General features: G+C 38.9%; 1 protein-coding gene across 2 annotated transcripts in view; it reads right to left on the bottom strand.

Moving 5' to 3' along the window:
• LDAH (lipid droplet associated hydrolase) overlaps nt 1-22330 on the bottom strand; it is a 106730-nt gene that overhangs the window by 54173 nt on the left and 30227 nt on the right. For both annotated transcript variants that reach the window (XM_042891683.1, XM_042891675.1), the window contains one exon: nt 5024-5193. In XM_042891683.1, the coding sequence (XP_042747617.1) occupies nt 5024-5193 (170 nt within the window). The remainder of the gene's footprint in view (nt 1-5023; nt 5194-22330) is intronic.

The raw sequence follows: 22330 nt of genomic DNA, 5'->3' as shown, positions 1-22330 counted from the left end.
GCTCTAAACTTTGGTTTGGAAGTTAAGGTCTCAACAGCTACAACACAGATCTTAAGAAGAGGCATAATATAGGTAATCAGTTAAATCCTACGTAACATGAAACTCTGAAAACTCCTCATGCTCCGAATCCTTATGTTTTATGTGGCAAAAAAATTCAGAATTTTACCATTTATGTTGGTCACTTGACTTCTCAACTTTCATGGTTTCTTGCTCGCTACCTCTACAGCTACAAGCAAGAACAAGACTAGACTGGAGATCAGGCAGATGTACAAAGTAGAGACCTTTGGAAATCCCTTTAACTTAACATCAAGGTGTTACTACCATGCAGCAAGCAATTATGAACAACTTAACTGCTCTGTTTCTCAGCGCATGAAGCAGCAAGGCTGAGCAGAATTACTGAGAGCTGAGAGGGAAGAAATCTCTTGCTATGCTAAAGGGACTGCCAATTTAGCAGTTCCCTCTTTTGAAGAATTAAGAGAAAAGTGAAAATCCATGTAATAGTGAAGAGGGTATGTGAGAATAGATTAAAGAGCTGAACACAGAATCATAGAATCAGTTATGCTTGAAGAGACCCTGAAGATCACCAAGTACAGCCATCAACCTAACACTACCATGCCCACCACTAAGCCACATCCCTAACTACAGGGTGTCTACCACATTAGAAGATAAAAGCTTGAACATTCCTTCCCTCAGAAAGCAGGCACACGGAGTTAGTAAGTAGTTCTCTCTGAAAACAATCACTTAGAGAGGACAAGCCCAGAAAGAGCAAGCAAGTATGGGAGTAACTAAAAAGGAAATGTTATTTTTGTTTTTCAAAGTTTTAGATCTACAGTTTGTCACAAATCAAATAGCAATTTTTATTTATTTATTTTTGTTTTTTTCATAGAATCACAGAATGGTTTGGGTTGGAAGGGACTTAAAAGATTGTCTAGTTCCAACCTCTGCCATGGGCTGGTTGCCCCATCCAACCTGGCCCTGACTGCTCTCAGGGATGGGGCATCCACAGCTTCTCTGGGCAGCCTGCATCACCACTTTTTTTTTCCCCTACAAGCTCCCTTATTGCTTCAAAGATACAGCATCTTATTTATTTTATTTCATCAGGTTTAATAACTTATGTTCATTACTTCTTGCTTTTTCCAAATAACAGAGTTGTTAGCATAAACACCAAGTTCGTATTGCTTGCTTTCCTGGCTATTCCAGTAGTCTTACTGATACTGCTGGCGCCTCACTGAGAGAATATACTTCTCCAAACTTTGTAACCTGTTACTACGTGGATTACGCAGCCTGTATAATGTGGACACTGTCAACAAAAGCAAATTTTATTAATTGCTGCTTCAGACTACCTGTGCTTCCTGGCACATGCTCCCAGAAGTTTGCTGTCCATCAAGAACTGACAGAGAACTGCCAAATAGATACAGATACATGTATACATATATAAATATATATTAGAGAAACAGCCCAATTCTAAGACCAACTTAAGACATCCCTAAAGTTAAATTGACACATCTCACTGAAGGCAGCTGAACTCAAACTCATGATTAAATCTGTGCAAAACAGCATTCGATTCCTTTATTTTTTTTTTATTCCCTCAACTCTTCAAGGTGAATAAAGGTGAGTGTACATCACCCAGTGCTGTTTGATTATTTTTTATGTGTAGAGCTCCTTTATCTGGAATGGACAGACTGCCCAGGAGCTGTGGGGTCTCCTCCTTGGAGTTCTCCAAAAGCCACCTGCATGAGGTGTGAGGTACCCTGGGAGTCCCTGCTGGAGCAGGGTTTGGGCCAGATGGATCTGGAAGTCCCTGCCAACCTCAGCCATGCTGTGATTCTGTGATGTTTTATTAGCTACCATTAGTAAAATCAACCGAGTCCTAATAATATCCTTTTGCATCATTGAGACACAGTAACAATGTATTTGAATTTACAATGTTTTGAATTACACATCACATAAAATTTATTTGCTTAAGCGTACACAAACCCAGAGATTTTAAACCCTCTTTTCAATGAGCTTTATAAGAAGGGAAATATTTACATTGCATAATAATTTAATTCATTACTGTTAATTCACTACCACAAGGGTGCTACCATTTCAATAGCAACATCACATACATAAGATAAATTCTGGAACAGAATGAATTTTATTAGCTAGGAAATGTGTCAATCTTTTGATTAAATTAACAAAGAAATTGAGTGCATTAGGAAATAGTAATACCATCAGCAAAGCACAAAGAATTAGTCCAAGTAAGGATTTGTATTTTAGAAGAGAATGCCTGGAGGATGTAGTGTATTTGTAAGTCAGGCTCAAGCTCCAACAACTGTGAAAACAATCTGTTAACTTCTTTCTTCAGTGCTGCTATTTGAATGTAGAATGAAGAAGATTATGAGGTTAAGACCAAGCATCAGTTAAGCTGCAGAGTACATTCCTGCAGTTTTCCATCCACAAAGTGTAAGGATGATTAATATTTTGAATGCCATGAGAAAAATGTAGAGCAGTCTGACAAGCTCTGAGTGCTCTACTTCCCACAAAAAGAAGACTCTTAAAAGATTTGACGCCCACCATGATAACTGAAAAGTGTCCTTGGTTAGATGTGTACCAGCAAACAGAGCAACCAAGAGCTGCTCCCTGATCCTGAGATGAAGGATGGCATAGAATCATAGGATCATAGAATTGCTCAGAATGGAAAAGACTTTCAGGACATGGGATGGTCTGTCACAGCCATGGCTGAATTCTTCCCACTCAAAACAGAACGTTTGTATCCAAACCATTGGGAATGGATCCCGTCCTCTGCCAAGCTCAGGCCCATGTTGGATGGGTCTCACACTGGCAATTCTTGATTCTTTCCTCTTTCAGGAAAAGACAGCAGTGCTCCACAGAAGCACAGAAAAAAAAATAAAAATGTCACAGAGCTCCACCAATCTGCAGAGCACAGCGCTCATAAAGTTAAGAGCCACCAAGAAGCTCAGAAGTGGAGGCAGTACTTCATCCTTGTCATGTCTTCCATGCTCATCAAGTTCCCTCATCACTGCACAGAAAATCTAGTCTACTCTTGGATAGATCATGAAAGGGATTTAAATGGGGCAACAGAAATGAAGCCTGCTGAATGACTATTACTGAATCATTTGAGCACTAAGTTCAATGCATTAACCTCTAGCTCAAAATAATAAACTGTAAGCAATAAAGGCCTTTTAAAAGCAGAGAATTTAAGACCAAAACCAAAGCTCATAGAATAAAAGAATATCACATAAGAACTACACAAAAATAAAATCAAATGATCTAGCTACTAAAATACACATATGTGCTCAAAATCTTGTGGGAATCAAATATTCCAGTAAAAACAAAGGGAGAGATGGAAACACAAGTTTCTTATTATCACACTTCATACGTTATAAAACCTAACAGTTAACTTATTTTTGGCAAAGGGACAAAGGTTGCACAACACTCTGGCTTGTACAAATATTTTCTATTGCTAAATGCATCTTAAATGTGGTTTATCGTATAATTTCATGCACACAGTGCACCATGAAGTCTAAATGTATCCCAGAGATACCTACAATGCAAAACATTGATAAGTAACACGCTGCCAACATCCAATGAGCCAAGTGTAAAAAAATTACTCAACAATTCATAGTTCAATTGAAACCAGGTAAAACCATTTTGTAATAAGCACTGTAGAGATGTTGACCAAAGAAAAGTTGGTATTTCTGGACAAATTACTACATATGATATTTTCTAAAACACTCCCTCTTGAAAAGATAAAACAATAATAAAATTTATCTCAAAAAAAAACCTCCTTGTTTATAATCACAAATACGCTTGGGAAAATTTGGAAGGTTAACATATAAGGTTAACTTCATGTTTCACTTTTTTGTTGCCATTTTCTTCAAAGGGAAAAAAAAAGTTGGATGTGCAGTGGAAACAGTTATAAAGATGTGGAAGAACCAACTCATGCATATGTTAAACATAGACTTTATGCTAACACTGCACTCCCTTCCACTGAAGTGCTTATAAAGTAAAAGAAGAGGCAATGATTTAGCAAGAGTGAATATTTAATAACAAATTCAGCATTCTTCATTGACCATCCACGAGCAGAGTGAGTTATCAGCAACACTAACAACTCTGTCTCCCAACCTGACAGTGTCCTTCCTCATGTTTCCTGCTGCTTCACAGCGAGGAAGAAAATTGTTCAGATGAACAAAGGTAAGAATATGCAGCTACACCTCCAATTCCCCTTACACAAACCAGGACTGTGCTGCAGAAGCACTGGTATCTATCAAAATTTAAAAACAATGCCTTTTAGAGCTGTTCTCATCACAGTTTATTTTATTATTTTCCATATAATTTTCCACCTAGAGCTAGCAATCTGCTTTTCTTGAGATCTTTGATCCTTGAGAAGCTCTAATTAAAATCATAACCAGTTTTATTTTTTGACGTTGCAACATAATTTAATATATAAAAATAATTGAAATTAATTAAAAAACCTTATATCTAGCATCTGTTTACATATTATTTCACACAGAGAGTGGTGAGGCACTGGAATAGGTTGCCCAAGGAGGCTGTGGATGCCCCATCCCTGGAGGCATTCAAGGCCAGGCTGGATGTGGCTTGAGCAGCCTGGTCTGCTGGTTGGTGACCCTGCACAGAGCAGGGGGCTGAAACTGGATGACCATTGCGGTCCTTTTCAATCCAAGCCATTCTATGATTCTATGATTATGTAATGACGATAAGACAACAAGAAAGCCTGAAACATATCTATTGGCATTAATAATCATTTGTACTACGTGGGCATTTTGAGGTCCAGATTTAGAACAAGACCTTCATCCTACAGTAAACTGCTTAATTATATTTTATTTGGCTTAGTTCATTAGCTCATTTATGTTTTTATTTCATTTTAATGAGAACTAGGATTGAAAGCTTGCCTATACAAGAATACAGCTTCCACAGGAAAGTCCTGGCAATATTCACAAGCTGACCATGTGCATTGTTTTGCTAACAATGCAACCCCCACGCTTCAAGGTTGATGTACCTGAAGTTCTGATGCTCGCTTCATCATCTCCAGTGTGATGTAGCAACCAATAGAATGAGCAATCAGTACCAGCTTTATATCTTTAGATACGTTCTTTTTAAGGAAGTTCAGCTTATGTTCTACTTGTCCATTAAGTCCAAACACATCCTCCAGCTCCTTAATGTCTGTGTCTGAAACATAAGAGAAGAAAAAAAGTCCTTTGTTTTAATAAAAGTTCCAACTACCTCAGTTCTCTCTACTTTTTTGGAAAATTCTGAAATACAACTTTTAATAATAAAAAAAAAAAAATTAGCAGAGCTGGTAAATGGCAGACCATCATTAAATGTGCAGGCATATACAACTAGCCAGCTAGAAAAGGATACAGCAACTCCTGGAGCTTGATGGTTCATTGTCTGCTATGATATTTGGTACAAGGCCAAACTCACAACAAGGGTTCAGCTTAAATTAACCCAATTTTATATTGTAAGTTCAGGATCTAATATAGCAACACTCCTCAGGAACAAGAGATCCTTCAATCAAGACAAATGATCACCATGTTACATGTGCTGAGGACAGTCAGATACCTAAGGTCTCTTGTCTTAATAAATGCACAGAAAAAAATAATCCCATAGGGTGAGGAAAAATATGGAATGCATATACATCAACATGGAGCAACGGCAATTACACAAATTACACAGATCTAGGCAGGTTATTATCATCACTGATCCAGCTACAAAGAGCATCAGGTGAGAGCTTCAGGTTTCCAGGTCACTGTATGATTTCATTCCCGTTCTGTCAGGGACCTCCCAAAGGAGCTTGGGCAATCACTAACAATGAGAACTTCACCACTTGCTCCCTGGCCAGCCAACAAGACTGGGATAATCCAGACTGTAACAATTTGCATCAATCAGGGCTTCGTTAGCACTGGCTCATGATATGGGTGACATGGCTCTGAAGTTCTAAGTCTAAGGGGACTCACAGAACTTTAATCTGCCAGAAAAATACTCCACCTGCTAAACTAAAAGGTATGCTAAGGATACACCACTCCAGTTTAATCTGGGCTGCTGTATGGAAAAGAATGCAAGAAAAAACAAGAATGAAAAACGAGAGGCAGAAAGCATGAAGAAACTTGTAAGAGAAAGCTAGCTCATAGAGTAGGCCCACTTCAGATGTAGCTGGTTTTGTATCTGCAAAGAGGAAGTGGTAACAGACACCTTTCTAACCACCCATTATCAAATTACAATGATTTACAGGTCCTTCAATCTCCGTGCAGTAAATCTGTAACCCCAAATGCTAAAAATTACCAATACAAATGAGTTATGGGAACTCTGGCCGCAACAGTAGTAATTGGTAGCATGAGTTGGCGCTAAATTGCCTCTTCGATGATCTGTATAATACATAATGTTTTGAAGCAAAATAGTTGTTTTAGAACGTGCCCTGATGCCTTTTTCCTGAGCTTAAAATATTACCACAGAGGCAACAACAAGCACATTTTTCTTTAGTATTTCTACTAAAACTACTTATGCTCACAACCCAACATAATTTATAGTAGTTTACTCTGAATGAAAAAGACCAAAACACACTTAAGGAATGTAACACTGGATTAGAAGTAATATATTACCTATTAGGCTTTCTACAAGTAATGTGAAACAAGAAGCTTGTTCTGTTTCTTGAAACCCTAAGGCCAACACATTGTTTTTAATCTTAGTTCCTATTTTTAGTTAGAGCTACTTTTTATTTATTTATACAGTAGCTTAACCACATGCAGGAGTGGGCTGTCTGCACTGCAAGTCTCATTAAGTGTATATGTAAAACACACAGTAACAGAAAACTAGATATATAGTGACCCACTGGATACAGGAACAAGTGACAGAGTATGTTACATTGAGTATAACTGTATTGCCATGTGTTGGGTTGAAGAGGCCAATTTTACTCTGTAAACATTATCTACCATTCCCATACTTCATTTCTCAGGCACTGCCATCTTCAATGATTTATCAGCAAGCCTTTTAATTTTGGACATTCCATTCATAGCCTTTGTTCTTAAAAAAGGGGGGGATTAACAAGAATTTCTGCTTCTTCTAGGTTAGAGAAAGGGAAAAGGAGTAAAGTAGGAGGAGAAATCTTCTAGACAACCTCTCCAGGTTCATAAGACTACAGAGACCAAGCAGGAAACAACACAAATTCTATTTGTATTCTTCATGCAACCTTATGATTTTGAAGCAATTTTATAATACCATTGTCAATACACATGACAGAAAATTATGGATGTCTGGATTAATGGCTGCTTTTCTCAGCAAAAACTCAGTATCTGCTACAAGCAAAATGCTGAAAGTTACTGCAATGTTGTCAATGAACAATACAGCAAATACTGCCTTGCACAGCCTCAACACTTTCCAAATCAAGGTTATTTGTCTAACAGATAATTAAATAGTTTCTTAAGACATTAAATATTTAATTCAATATTTACTTAACCACTAAAATAGCAGTGTAGAGTTCAGGTTAACATACTCAAAATTATTACTGATTTCATTAGTGACGTACCTACTGAGAACCAGTTTTGTTGCCAAAGTAAGAATGTGAAGGAAGGGTAAGGGCTGGACAGGTAGGATTAAAAACAGAGAATAAGGGCTTTTTCCTCCTGTCGTTTGCTCAGGCTTGAGTTTAGGACTCGAACATACTGAAAGTGAGTCCGAACAGCCAGTGCTGACTCAATAGAATTGTTCTAGAAGTTTAATACAACTTTTCCTTCTCTTCTGTAACATTGGTTTGTTGCCAAACCAAATTGCATTGGTTTTGCTTACAGAAAATCCACCTTGGATGAGCATGCAGCACAGGGTCTGGAGATGTAACTGTCATCCCAATAGACCCAGCACTGTTGTCAGGTGAACTCCAGTGTCACATAACTCTACAGTGAAATACATATTTTATTTTACATCTGGCCAAACATAAAACTGCCCATGTCTCACGGCAATTTGTGTTTCCTCAGTACAAATGATGTGCTTATAACAGTCCAAAATATGTGGAGCTGGGCCGTGTCATACATCTGAAAGATTTATTTATTTATTTTATGGAATAATATCGTCCAGGGATTATCCAAAATCAACATGAATTTCTTGGGTGGAGGAGCTTAAATTGGTTCTTTATATAAGCAAACAGACTTGCACAAACACACTGGCAGTCAGCTTTGTGATGGCTGTACATCAGAGGAGGGACCAGAGAGCGAATTACTTCACCTCAGGTGTGGAACAAATGGCATGGCTGAAATAAAGCTCATTTAAGCTCTTTTCAGATAGTAGAAATTATATGACTTGTACCTTATGCCACAAACACCCCAGCTGGGCCAAAGCATGTGATTGCAAGACTTTACTTAGCTGAAGTGTATTAAAAGAAATACTGTATTTCTTTATTTTCTTTGGCAAAACATCAATCTTCTGATGTGCTTTTGGAAAAACAAATGCACAATCACTTTAATGAATCTCTTCTTCTGACCTCTGCTAAACCCAGTGTCAGAAAACAATGATAGATTAAAATAAAGTGTTTGCTCTGAGATTAGTCGACAAGTTAATCTTGCTGGGGAAGAGGACTTCACTTTTTAGCAAAATAACAGAGAATTTTGTTTGTTTTTCTGCTGTGTATGCATGGGAAATTCTTAGGGAAAAAAAAAAAGCACATCAGTTACATGAGCAGCCTTTATACTGTAGATTCCTGAAATTAATAATTATTCAGAAATCATAGATTTTCTTTTCCTTCAATGATTCAAAAAGATACTGGAGGCAAGATTTTCCAGTGCTACTGTTAAAGCTCACACACTTCGTGCATGCGTGTGCACCTCCCTAATTTCACAACGGAATGCTTGTACATCCAAATGCCCCAGAGGATAACAGTACTGCAGCTAGGTATGCAGACACTCATTTGACTGTCAGACAGCAACTCAGTCTCTCTCACGATCCATTCATATGTGAGGTCTGGGAATTGCTCAGGAACAATGAGGCAAAATATACTTTTATTCTGTTTTTCTGAGAAAGGGAAGAAGATAAAGCATCCTAAAAATTATGAAGCAGAAAAAGAAAAGAAAAAAAAAAACACCCGCACAAACTCCCTAAGTTTTTTGTCCCTAACACAAATACACGTAGCATCTTTTGTGCCAAGACAAAAGACTTACCACATCACTGACCTGGTATAAGCATGGGATGCTCCACATAGCTTATAAAAAAAAAAAAATAAAAAATCCTGCTTTATGAAGAAACAGAACAAGCCAATCAGAAATCATAATTAAAATAACAAATGAAATGACCATTCTTTTTGCTTGGTTATTAAGCACCTGAAAACCTCCTTGATTCAGAGTGTTCCACTTAAGACTCATGTTGTCCTGCCTAAATCACAAAATGAAAGGAAAAAAAAAAAACTTTTCTACTTTCTTCACTTTGCTTGTATTTAATAAATTAGTCATAGAAAGGATGATAACTCCATGGAAAACAGAAGACAGAGCAGCACCTTTTACATCAAGTTCTGAAAACGGCACAACGCTTTTTTCTATAATGTCCTACTGCAAGTCTGGCAGTAGAAATGAAAACACCTCCATCTGTCCTACATGGAAGGGATGAGTGAGAAATCCCAGACACAAATGTTTCTATGAGCAGGAGACCAATGATCCCTCCAAGACAGAACAACAAGGGTTTTACTTTTCCTTGACTTCTGGGGACATACTGCAGTGATAATGACATGATGCCACTGACCGTGGAACCCATAGGTGGAACCACAATGCCACTGTCAGTGAGACCCATAAGGAGTTGTAAGATTGTGATTATACCTGTCCTGAATAAAACCAAGGAGCTGCTTGTTGCCTAAAAGGAAGATTAATCTAGGAGGATTCTCATAAGTACTGACAATGCGGCTCACATATCCTTCTACATTTGGTAGCTATAGGTAGGTAGTATCAAGAGGAAATAAAGGAAACCAGGAGAAGATACTGACAGCTCAAAGATAATACCAAAGCTTAGGAAAGGGAAGGTACACGGCATCACTGTGACCAAGCCAATAGCTCAGGAGGGCTAGCTTAGGGTCACCTTAGGTGCATTCCATCCTCACAGACCATAAGTGAACATAACACACTGGACCAAGCGTTTTAGACTTTTCCAACACAACCTATACAAACACTGCAGGGGAGAAGCAGCAACTGGGACTGTGTAACTGGGGTTTAGATGGAGCAGTCAGTGAAAGGTTTAATCTTTGCCTTCACATGGTGATGGACAGAAAGCTGCCCCGTGACTAAATTATCTAGGAGGATTACTTGCTAAACAGGGCTGCACAGTCACAAGTCAAATTCTGTAAATCAAAGAATCCATGTGATTTTTTTGTTCTTATAGCAAAACACAGTAATTTGTTACCAGTGGATGATGCCATCTCAAAATGTTTAAAGAGAACTGTATGCTTAAAAATGGAGCTTTCCGGTTTGTGGGTCTAAAATGAGAAAATCTTTTAGAAAATACATCTCCTAAAGATATATTGCTTGAAGCCTGAATGCTTCACCCAATCTTTCATTTGATTACTGAACCCTGGATAATTTGTATCAGCGAGTGATAAAATGCCAATGAAATGGGATGGAAACCGTGAAAGAATGTTCAATAAATACTGAAGAACTCCTACTGACACCAGGAACCAGGTTTTAAAGCATTGTGTTTCAGATTAACCCCTAGACCTTCATCTGGCCCTGGTACCCTCAGGAACTGTTCATGCAACTTTTAAGATAAACATACCGCTCATTAGTGTTTATTGGAGTAATTACTTTTTGTAAAGGTATCCTCTACAAATAAATTACCATTTACTCAAGACACTGTAGTGGTCATTGGCATTATTTTCTTTATTAGAAAAACAACAAGACCTTAGTTTGTAAATTAAAACTACCGATTTCCTTTGCTATCTATATATCTATTGCTGGGATACTTTATTTAACATCTAATTTGTTGTCGAAAGGAAGCTGTAGTATAATTAAAATAGTACTGGTGTAGTCTGACAGAATGGACTAACGTAACATACACTAAAAACAACTTTGATTCAAAACATACAGGAGTATGTTGAACTTCCTAAATGAAGAATTGCTGAGATACTTCTTTTTATTTGGCATTCCCAGTCTTGCTTTCCTCTGGTGTGAGCAGCAATTACTGAGTATAATGAGATAACAGCCAGCACAAGTGCAGAGACAAAGCTGTGCTGGTTGCTTTTAACTTAGGCAAAGCAAGCAACTCTAAGCAGTGTTTTATTGTGAAGCTCTATGCCAATGTTTACTTCCATTATCATTTTTACATACATAAACCAAATTTAATACCCATGATAAATGGATTTTTCTGTATCTGAATGACAGCACTTCTGCACCTGAATGACTGTCAAGCTGAATAAATGCAGAAAGTGCATTTCATAAGAATTTTCAACGTTTTTATAACAAAAAAAAAACACCACAAAAAGCAAAATAAAACAAATAGAACTTGAGAGAGAAATGGCTAGAGAACCACCAATGTATAGGAGCAGACCTACATTTTCATCATAAAGTTACTTCAAGGAGCAAAAGCAAAAAGGTCTGAAAAGATGGGAAGCTGGTTGTTCATGTTAAACTTCTTGTTTTCTGGATACTTTCAACCTTCAGGAAGAAGTATGCCATGAGGTGTGCACTGAAACATGAAAGGACTCCACAGTGAGCACGAGCATTAGGATGGGTTTATCGTACCAGTAGCATGTGTCCAAACAACACAATGAAAAGCTTATAATTTCCATTATCTGGCTGAGCTAGGTTGCAAAAAATCAGTCCAGATCCAACAAATCCCACTTTCATGCCCCCAGAAGTCTGTTTTCGTCGCTTTGCCTGGCAGGTGATACTCCTTCAGATGTCTACCTTGAGTGTTTCCCTTCGGAATACTCATTTCACATATGGTCTGAAATATCACCCAGTTTTACAAGGGTAAATGTTTTTTACTGGTATTTGAATTATCTTGCACCATCAGCCTTGATGCATGTGATGTATGAGTCCATCCAGGAAAAACACATGCACCGGGCGTTGCTCCCTAAGGTAGTTCTGTACTGCAAAGCACATTAATATCAAGACCTTTCTGAGTTCGGCCAGATCTAACATCTTCCAATTTCACATGGTGAAAATTCAGTCTTGAAAAACTAAAGCACGGGACTTTCTTACTGAATGAAGCAATAAAAAGCAACACTTCAACAACTTGTGTTGGCACAGGTTGACAGTGGAAGAAAACTAAAATAATGACATGCTGCACATCTTCAAGACTGTCTACATATAGCATGACAATGAGAAACAAAGAAAGAATAGTCGCACTGTATGAGCGTTGAAATGAACAAAAAATATTGGATGTCATTTAATAGGAATGGATTCAGTAGGTGTACGATAAATAAAACATTGCACCATAGTAGGTAAGTCTAACAGTCACACCTATCGAAAACAGCACTTCAGAAGTTTGGGAAGTTTAAACAGATAGAAGTAGAGAAACAGAGGCTGAGAGCAAATAAAGGAGAGCCGAAGCTTGGAGCAAAGACAGACAGCTGGCCAAGGAAGACAACCCGTGTTATTCCACAGACAGGGAGTAAAAAGAATTATTTTAGAAGTGGGAGAAAACGGCAAGGAATACAGCATGGAATTAAGAGCGGGGAAGCAGAACAAGTGAGCAGCTAAGAAGGTAACTGGATAGACAGCTATACAGTAACACAAATAACAATATGGGATTTGTACCTTACAGCCACATATAGCAAGGTGTAACTGAGCAGATCAATGGGTGACATTTGCTGAAGCACTCAACACTTTGCTGAAACCACGATAAAATTTTTGGTTTGTTACATCAGCCTTAATTTCTCTAGAAAATCCATCCCCAAATTATATTTAGAACTGATACAGACAAAGACTGAAATGTTCAAATAAGGGTAAGTCTTGGAAGTAACACTAAAATAACAAGACTGCATTTCCTACCGTAGTGGCACTAGCTACCACCATGGCATTTGGATGACATTTAGGAGAACTTAGGGCTTTTTCTTTACTCCTGGATATATTTGTCTCAGCTGATACTACACTGACAGAGGCATACAGGAAAGTGGAGGTTTGTACCTTCATTTATTCACAGAAACGATACTAAATTTAAATTTAGTAGCTAGACTGACCACCTGAAGTAAGCAAGTCCAGATGATATAATAACACTGACCAGCATCCTTCTTATTTTAAGGACTAAATGACCCATTTAGGCACACATAACACTGTTCCATCTTTAACTCGTATTCTTCAAAAATGACAGATCGTAAGAAGTTTTCAAAACTGTATCTTAGATTCTGTGGTTTTGGCTGGGATAAAGTTAAATTTTCTTTGAAGAGGCTTGTATGATGCATTTTTAATGAAAACAGTGACGATAGCACACTGGTGGTTTAGCTGTTGCTGAGCAGTGCTGCACAAAGCCAAGGACATGCCAGCTTCTCACAGCATCCTGCCAGTGAGGAGATGAGGGGCACAAGGAGCTGGGAGGGGACAGAACCAGGACAGCTGACCCAAAGTGGCCAAAATGATGTCCTGTACCATAGGGTGTCATGATGGGCAATAAGAGCTGGGGGAAGAAAACATGTAAAAACCTGGTTGTACTAAAAGCAAAGCTAAGAAAGAAAGATTTCACTTTGTACTTTCTTGAAATACAGCAGATTTCTTTATCACTCACTGACGTTTAAGTAACAACGTGAAAGTAAGTCAGAGTGCAAATTGTCTATCTTTGGGGAAGAAACACATTTCTGTCAAATTATCCACTTTAAATTATTATTTATACCTTTCCCACTGCTAAATTGCTTTAAAACTGACAGATTTATTCCCTAAAATCAAGACAGCAGTTTCCTTTCTAGCCCCCCTGCTGAAAATGCTGCAGGTTTCATTCACAGTCACCTGGCTGAACTACAGAGCAGAGCAGGTATGGCAACACGCCGAAGATTCTGTGATGACTTTGATTTTTAATTGACTTTTTTTGGAGTTTTGCATTATAACTGAAATAGATACTATAGCATTACTGTAACAAAGCTGATCTGTCATCACAAATGAACCTACCCATGGCTTTATAACATCATTTCTATTGAACTGAATTTGAACCATACCCTACACATAAGCAGATTTAAATATGATCGTGTTTAATATATATTGATGTGCATTCAGGAATATGAAACGTAGTCTCTTCATGATTAACGGATTAAATTTCTCTCAAGTATTCAAACAGTAGTTAACGGAGTCTCAGAGGTAATATGTCTGAAAAGTTACATTCTCAAAAATAAGAAACAACCATTAAATAAACCAAACAAAAACAGAAGCACTACAGCAGCAATCTTAGAGAACTTCAGTGGAGTCTATTGTATGGTTTAGCCCAACAGTGGTTAATTTAGCAACTAGGCAGCCACCTGACCTTGCTACTAATTTGGGAGCTGCAGTAAATAAGATTTTAATTGCTGTATTATTCCCAAAACATAGCATTTAAACTTTAGAAAAATAAGAGTACGTCCAGCCTAAAGGAAAAGAATAGTTCCATGCTGCATCAAAGGGAGGTAGAAAGAAAAACTCCTTTATCCAACAAGAAATGCAAGTCCCTCATGCATCCTGGCTCCACAATACTGCTACCACTCAGTCCTTGCTCACTTCTCAAAGCAAAAAGCCCTTACCCACATCTTTGTAAGAGACGTAACAGTGCACTACAGCTATGAGTAATTCATTAATGAAGCTGACTACCTAAGAGTGAGGCCACCTGCATTTCCTGCCTTACTCTCTTCTATGTTTCCCTGAAACACCTACATTTCTCTTTAAAGAAAAGGAAACTCCTAAAACCACAGCAAACAGAGGCTGAAGTTTCAAACCTGAATATTTTCTGAATTCTGCTGTGCGTTGCTGAGTTTCTCAGCCTTATGACTGCAGATGACAGTGAAATAAAAACCAAATTACCATTAAACTCTAGATTGACTGCATTAGGACCTGCACCATTTTTGGCAAGCTTTGTCGTATCAAAATTAAATTTAAGGTCTATACCCCAAAGTAGAAACTGTAATTAAGAAATTTAAAAATATATTGATCAATTTTTTTCCCCAAAAGTAACCTACATAGTGAATAAAATTTTGGTTCAATTATTGAAACAAACCCAGGCCTGATAAACCTTCAGAGAGCAAGGATTATTTTCTGCTATGGGGATTGTCCATTTTCAGTCTGTTAGCAAATGTAAATGCATTTCCCAGTCTGACTTGTATTAAAGGATTCTTAAGCATTCTCTCTTGGGAAAATAATCAGAACCATTTCAATATTTTGTTTATTGAATTATTTCACTTTTCAACTTTCCCTACAACAGAATGGCAAAACATCACATCACTCTCATTTCAGTGAACTATGACACACCTTCTAAAGTCAGGACACCAAAAGATATAAATGTTAGCTCTTCATAGGTTCAAATTCTTAAACACTTTTTTTCTCCTTCACTAAACAGCCATCTGTGTCTAATTAGAAGCGATGGTATCAGCTGGAGAACATACCTAAGTCATGGGGTGAAAGGCAGAAAATGATCCATAAACAATCTCAAAACTTACATCCAAAGTCTCTTGGAATGCACTGAAGACATTACACTCTCCAAGAGATGCTGTTTTGTTTTGGTTTTTTTTTAATGTCCTGTTTTCTGGATAAGGATCCAGAAAAATGTATTGGATTTCAAAAATTGTTACTTTAAAAAACATCCTTGAATTAGAATTATATTAACCTTATGTATAGATACGGATGAATTAAGCTTTCACAGGGGAATTGGTTGAATAAAGTGCTAGAATGGATTATAAAGATTTTCATGGATTTTAAAAATAATATACATAGGGACACAATGGGGACAGATGCAGTGAAAAACCTTGAACAAAACAGAGAACCCGTTTTTCATATTGCTAAAACAAAAGTAGAGACAAAGCTCTCTGCTTAGTAACACCAGCAAAAACTGGTGACTTCTCCATCAAATGCAAAGGAATATAGAGCTGTGTTTTAGGTGGTACACGAATCATCTTAACAGTGTTTAAATTATCATTATGAATAAATAAATGGCAGAAAAAGCATGATGTTATGAGCAGTTAAAATTGATAACATTTTGGTTGGCCAGAAAAGAAAATACTAAAAGAATTTAGAAATACTGCACATATGGGAAAGTTTTACTTTTTTAGTTTTGATTCTGACTTGAACAAGATTTTTCAACACACACTTAAAATTAAACAGAACTGATTAAAACAATGCCAAATGCCAACATTTCACTCAAATGAGCATTTGCGTAATTACAGGCATTGATAATGGCTCCTGTATGAATAATTAACTGCACATGGCACGTGGGAAAGAAGTATTACAGTAAATGAAGTACTTCAGCCTGCTTTTCACATATTTCGATTTAAAACATTCCAGTGGGTTTCTACCATGAAGATTTGAAGATCAAAGAGCTTCTAAAGCACCACAGATGCTAATTTACAGGTGTTTTAATACTGACAGAATAGAAAGCTCTCATGCACCTTAAAGAAGATCACAGAAGAACAGTACCACAGAATGGGCTGGGTTGAAAAGGACCACAATGATCATCTGGTTCCAACCCCCTGCTTTGTGCAGGTTGCCAACCACCAGACCAGGCTGCCCAGAGCCACATCCAGCCTGGCCTTGAATGCCTCCAGGGATGGGACATCCACAGCTTCCTTGGGCAACCTGTTCCAGTGTGTCACCACCCTCTGGGGGAAAAACTTCCTTCTAATATCCAACCTAAACCTTCCCTGTCTCAGTTTAAGACCATTCCCCCTTGTCCTATCACTGTCCACCCTCATAAACAGCCATTCCCCCTCCTGTTTATACGCTCCCTTCAAGTACTGGAAGGCCACAATAAGGGAAGCCCAGATTCCTCAATTTTTCCTCATAGGAGAGGTGCTCCAGCCCTCTGATCATCTCAGTGCCTCCTCTGGACCCGCTCCAAGAGCTCCACATCCTTCCTGTACCAGGGGCCCCAGACCTGGACGCAGTGCTGCAGATGGGGCCTCACAAGAGCTGAGTAGAGGTGGACGATCACCTCCCTCTCCCTGCTGGCCACCCCTTTTTTCCAGCTCTCGTCTACCAGGACCCTGAAGTCCTTCTCCACAGGGCTGCTCCCAAGGGGTTCTTCTCCCAGTCTGTATAAATACCTAAGATTGCCCTGACCCTGCAGCACGCTGCACTTGGCCTTATTTATTAAACCTTATTTGGTTTTCATGGGCCCACCTCTCCAGCCTGTCCAGATCCCTCTGGATCCCTTCCTTCCAATGCATCGACCGCACCATTCAGCTTGGTGCCGTCTGCAGACTTGCTGAGGGTGCACTCCATGCCATCGTCTGTGTCACTGATGAAGATGTTGAACAGCACTGGTCCCAAGACTGACCCCTGAGGGACGCCGCTTGTGACCGGCCTCCACCCTGCCAGAGACCCATGGATCATAACTCTTTGGCTGCATCCAATCAACCAATTCCTAATCCACTGAACATTCCATCCTTCATATCCCTACCTCTCCAATTTAGAGAGATAAACAGTAATTAAAAACTTTCATACTACTTAAAATAAATGAGAGCCACAAAATAGCTAAAATTATGAAATGCATACTAACTCCCTGTGCCTCTGTGTGGATTCTTTTTTCTGGGATTATACAAAATATTAAGGACAAAAGCTATTAGCTAAAGGTGAGTAACTATTTTTCAGAGCTCAGTTCTCAGACCATCCTTCAGTGTCTCCTCCTCTCCTGTTTGCAGCAGTACACACCATAGACCCATTCCCCCACCTCCAGAGCAGTGTAACATCTCAAAGACCGCTGGCTGCAAACACACACAAGAAGTATTATTGGAAAAGTATTCTTAGCTACCATTAATTCAGCTGAGCAGGTGGAAACTAGTCAGAGAACTAACTCCATCTAATCATCCAGCTCTTTTTGGACCACAGGCAAGTGTCCTGGGAACCACTAGTGGCCACAGACCACAGTTTGGGAATCACTGTTGTAAATAACACAGAACCCTCTTATTATATAGCACACCATTCTCCTTGTCTTGCTCAGGCTGCTATTTTAGTTCTTTTTTCCCTACCACCACAGCATTTCACACGATAGTAGCAATTTACAGTTCACATCTGGTAAATATGACCGCACTGTCACATGTCTAACAACCAAGGAGATGATTAACTTAGTCAAGCATAAATTCAGGTTTCCACGAATGATTTTATTAATGTTTTCGGTAGTTTAATGTCACGTCAGCTAGAGGCAGAATCTCAGTCAATTCTGCAGTTCTATTAGCAGTCAGGGGGCTGGACAAACAATCTCCATTCAAATGAGTAGCAACAGTAAAGAACACAGCTAAGAAGCAATCAATGTACCATATAACTTACGCGCACATGGCTTTCAGGTTTTCCATTTCACCTCACATTGATGGCACATTAACATTTGGGATCACACAATGAATGTCTTCTCAGACTTACCAACCTATATTTTCCTATATGGCTTCTTAATGATGTAACTCAATTTCAAAATGGTTTGCAAAGATCCTATTTCCTGTGCTAAAGAGAAATTAACAGAAACAATCTTTTGATGGACTGTTATTCCTAGATAGAACTGGCACCCTACCTACCTCTTTTGCCATGCAAAATGAACTCAGGACATTTTAACACATTTTATATACATGAAGGCACACAATTATTGTCTGCAGTCCATGGGCATAAAAGATTAGACTAGAAAATTCACTTCAGTTTCCCTGTCATTCAAATGCTACTTAATACTGATTCAGAAAGAACAATAAACACAGGAGACAATCTTTTTCAAAGGATAATCATGCTTTGTTAAAACCATAAAAGTCTTTATTCCTATTATGATTTTTACAGCCCAAAACTTAACTGTATAGTTAAGTATAATTCTTGAGATGCACCATAAATGAGAAAATATCATGTGAGCCAGTCCTGCATCATTAAGACATGGCCATTCGCTAGCCATTTTATTAGCTATATTTAAGTTCATCAATTGTATTTCTAAGATCTAAATTTCCATAGCACTTCACATATATAGAATACCAGCAAAAATCAGTAAATAATTAATTATGTTTTCACTTTTCTTTCTTTTCTCGACCTCATTTTGCTGCAAAGAAAATACCTTGGTGGTCTTGAGGAGAAACAAAACCTATCCCATGATCTCTTATTCTTATTTTGGTCTGAGACAATTGTATTTCCTACGTCTTACCAAGTCAGAACTAATCTCCAGAGAATTAAGCCATCCTAAGGCATGGCTGTGTCATGGCATGCACACCTGCCTTAACTGGGAAGCTGATGAGTGCTTAGGGGAATAAAAAAAAAAGATGTGGAATGCATTGGAAGAACTTAGTTTCAAGGAGCTGCTATCCAACCTCTCATTTTTTCTGTGCTTTTACAGGAACTTGAGGAAAGACTGTATATTTTAGTCCCTGTGATGACCATAACACAACACTGAATCAGCAGAAAGTCTCAAATTAGCAATGAATAAAAGGATTTGTTCACTGATACGTGTTAGCTTTAACTAACATTTTGTTTCCTATCAAAAGGAGTTGAAGGGCTGTTAAAAAGTTTCCAACTGGCAATTATCCACTGTCTGCTCAAAAACATTTTTTACTGATGGAGGTGCATAATCAAAAAAGTTCATAGATTACTGTTATAAATGAATCAGTGTATATTCCTTTTTAGTAGCTTCCCTGCCTTTTTAATTTCTAATTTGCTAGACTGCAACTAGAAAAACCTCAATGGCATCTAAGATTCAAATGCTGTCTTAATTTATGCCTTCATCCTTTTTATTAAGAAATACTTAAATACTGAACTTCCTCAGAGGATTTATATAAAAGTGTATGTATCAAATGAAGCCTTATGAAACGCCTGTCAGAAGCATGAAGGGGTTTTGTTTGAATGTTGGTTTTTTTTTTTACAGTGACTGTTAAATGACAATACATCCCATAATCCCAGTTTTTTGACAATATATCCCTTAATTTTGTTTCGTGAAGCATATAACTGACCTGGTCTTAACAGGGCAGGAACTCTTTCTCAGAAATCCAGAACCTAGAAAGGCAGTGAAGACCTACACAGAACTCAATTATTTGTCCCAAAGTATGTGCTTCTGCTGGTCCTTGGGGTTCTGTGGTTTTTGTTTTGTTTCAATGCCAAAAAATGTAAATCAAGAGCTTCTTGGAGAACCAGAAGATGAGTAAAGGGTCCATGATTCTCCAATCCCTTTAGTCAGCCAACTTGCAATTTGCAAATATACTGAATTCTTGGTTTGGTCATTTTTACTAAACCTTTGCAGCCAATTCATGAAAACTGTTTTCAGCAATACATGAATAAAAGAAAGGGAATCAGATTCTAATAATTAAAAGTTGCGTATCATTTCTTCTGTGCCATAAGGATGAGGGAAAACTACCCCAAATCCACCTATTTTGTAAGTGAATCACAAAGTAGAAGGACTTCAAGCCACTTTGTGCTTTCAGTTGATTTTCTAATCATGTGAACCACATTCCTTTTGTTACATTCAAAGCTACTGCAAAGCTCAGCTATTAACCTGACTTCCAAAGAAAATGGTTTGATTTCAACATAGAAATCAGCTCCTGCTTTCCCACTGTATGCTTTCCTTTCTCCAGACTTGCACTCCTCTCAGCAGCATAGTCAGTCACAGTAAATATGGGACATCTGTAACTCTATGCTCGCCCCATCTATAAACCACTTCAGCTATCTTTGCCAGCTCAAGCCACATCTCTCAGCACGAAGAGCTGTTTGAGCTGAATGCAGACATGATCTGAGGGCAGGTTATCAGATCTGCAAACATCATCTGCTATAGCCTGAGCTCCATTCAGTTGTCAGACTTTTATCTGCATCTCATGATTGAGAATGCACCATAAACGTAGAAATTTCTCGCCTATCCAGATAAAGCTAGCACTGGGAAGTTTGATACTTGACCACGACTGACATGAATTTCAACAAAGAAACACAGGTTTCACATTTCAGTTTCAAACCTGAGATTAAATAAACCAGTAAAAAAGTCAAAAAGTTCAGGAATTCTTAGTGAGGCAACTTCAGGTTATCTCACACTGCTGAACCTCTTGCTCCTAAGCAATCATATTGATTTACTCCAGCATCATTGCAGCTTAATCAAGTCTGGAGGCCTCCTGACATGAAACAGCTTCCAGGTTTTGCTATTGGCTCCCTCCATCTTACAATGCTGTACATGAACAGTATGCACTTACAATTGGCTGTCACGTCTTTCTGGTCATTGGCATATCAGGAGACCTTTAACAAGCAAACAAGCGACTCCTCCCCAGTCTCAGAAACCTGTACTTGCTTCCTGGAAAATTCACTACTTCAGTAAAAGTACTTTTAAATTCAGAGATAATTAAGTCTGTCTTCACAGAATCACAGAATGGCCAGGGTTGGAAGGGACCTCAAAGATCATGAATCCCCAACCCCCTGCCACATGCAGGGCCACCAACCTCCCCATTTAATACCAGATCAGGCTGCCCAGGGGCCCATCCAACCTGGCCTTGAACACCTCCAGGGATGGACTGGGCATCCACAGCCTCTCTGGGCAGCCTGTTCCAGTACCTCACCACTCTCCCTGTAAAGAACTTCCCCATGACATCCAACCTAAATCTTCCCTCCCTCAACTTAAAACCATTTCCCCTTGTCCTGAAGTTGTCAACCCTTTCAAAGAGTTGATTCCCCTCCTGTTTGTAGGCTCCCTTTAGGTACTGAAAGGCTGCAATGAGGTCACCCTGCAGCCTTCTTTTCTCCAGGCTGAACAAGCCCAGTTCCCTCAGCCTGTCTTCATAGGGGAGATGCTCCAGTCCCCTCATCATCTTCGTGGCTCTCCTCTTGACCCTCTCCAACAGCTCCATGTCTTTCTTGTACTGGGGGCTCCAGACCTGGACACAGTACTCCAGATGGGGCCTCACAAGAGCAGAGCAGAGAGGGACAATCACCTCCCTGTCCCTGCTGGCCACCCCTCTTTTGATGGAGCCCAGGATACCATTTGCCTTCCAAGCCACAAGAGCACACTGTTGGCTCGTGTTAACTTTTTCATCCATCAAGACCCCAGGTCCTTCTCTGCAGGGCTGCTCTCAACGACTGCTCCTTCCAGTCTGTATGGATGCCTGGGATTCCTCTGGCCCAAGTGCAAAACCTTGCACTTTGCCATGTTGAACCTCATCAGGTTCACCCTGGTCCACCTTTTCTAGCCTCTCAAGGTCTCTCTGAATGGCATCCCTTCCTTCAACCGTGTCACTGCACCACTCAGCTTG

Source organism: Lagopus leucura, unplaced genomic scaffold, assembly GCF_019238085.1.
Source record: "Lagopus leucura isolate 7727_CA_CO unplaced genomic scaffold, USGS_WTPT01 Super-Scaffold_73, whole genome shotgun sequence".
Taxonomy (NCBI): Eukaryota; Metazoa; Chordata; class Aves; order Galliformes; family Phasianidae; genus Lagopus; species Lagopus leucura.
The sequence above is the reverse complement of the archived record's forward strand: the minus strand, read 5'-3'. Positions and strand labels throughout refer to the sequence as shown.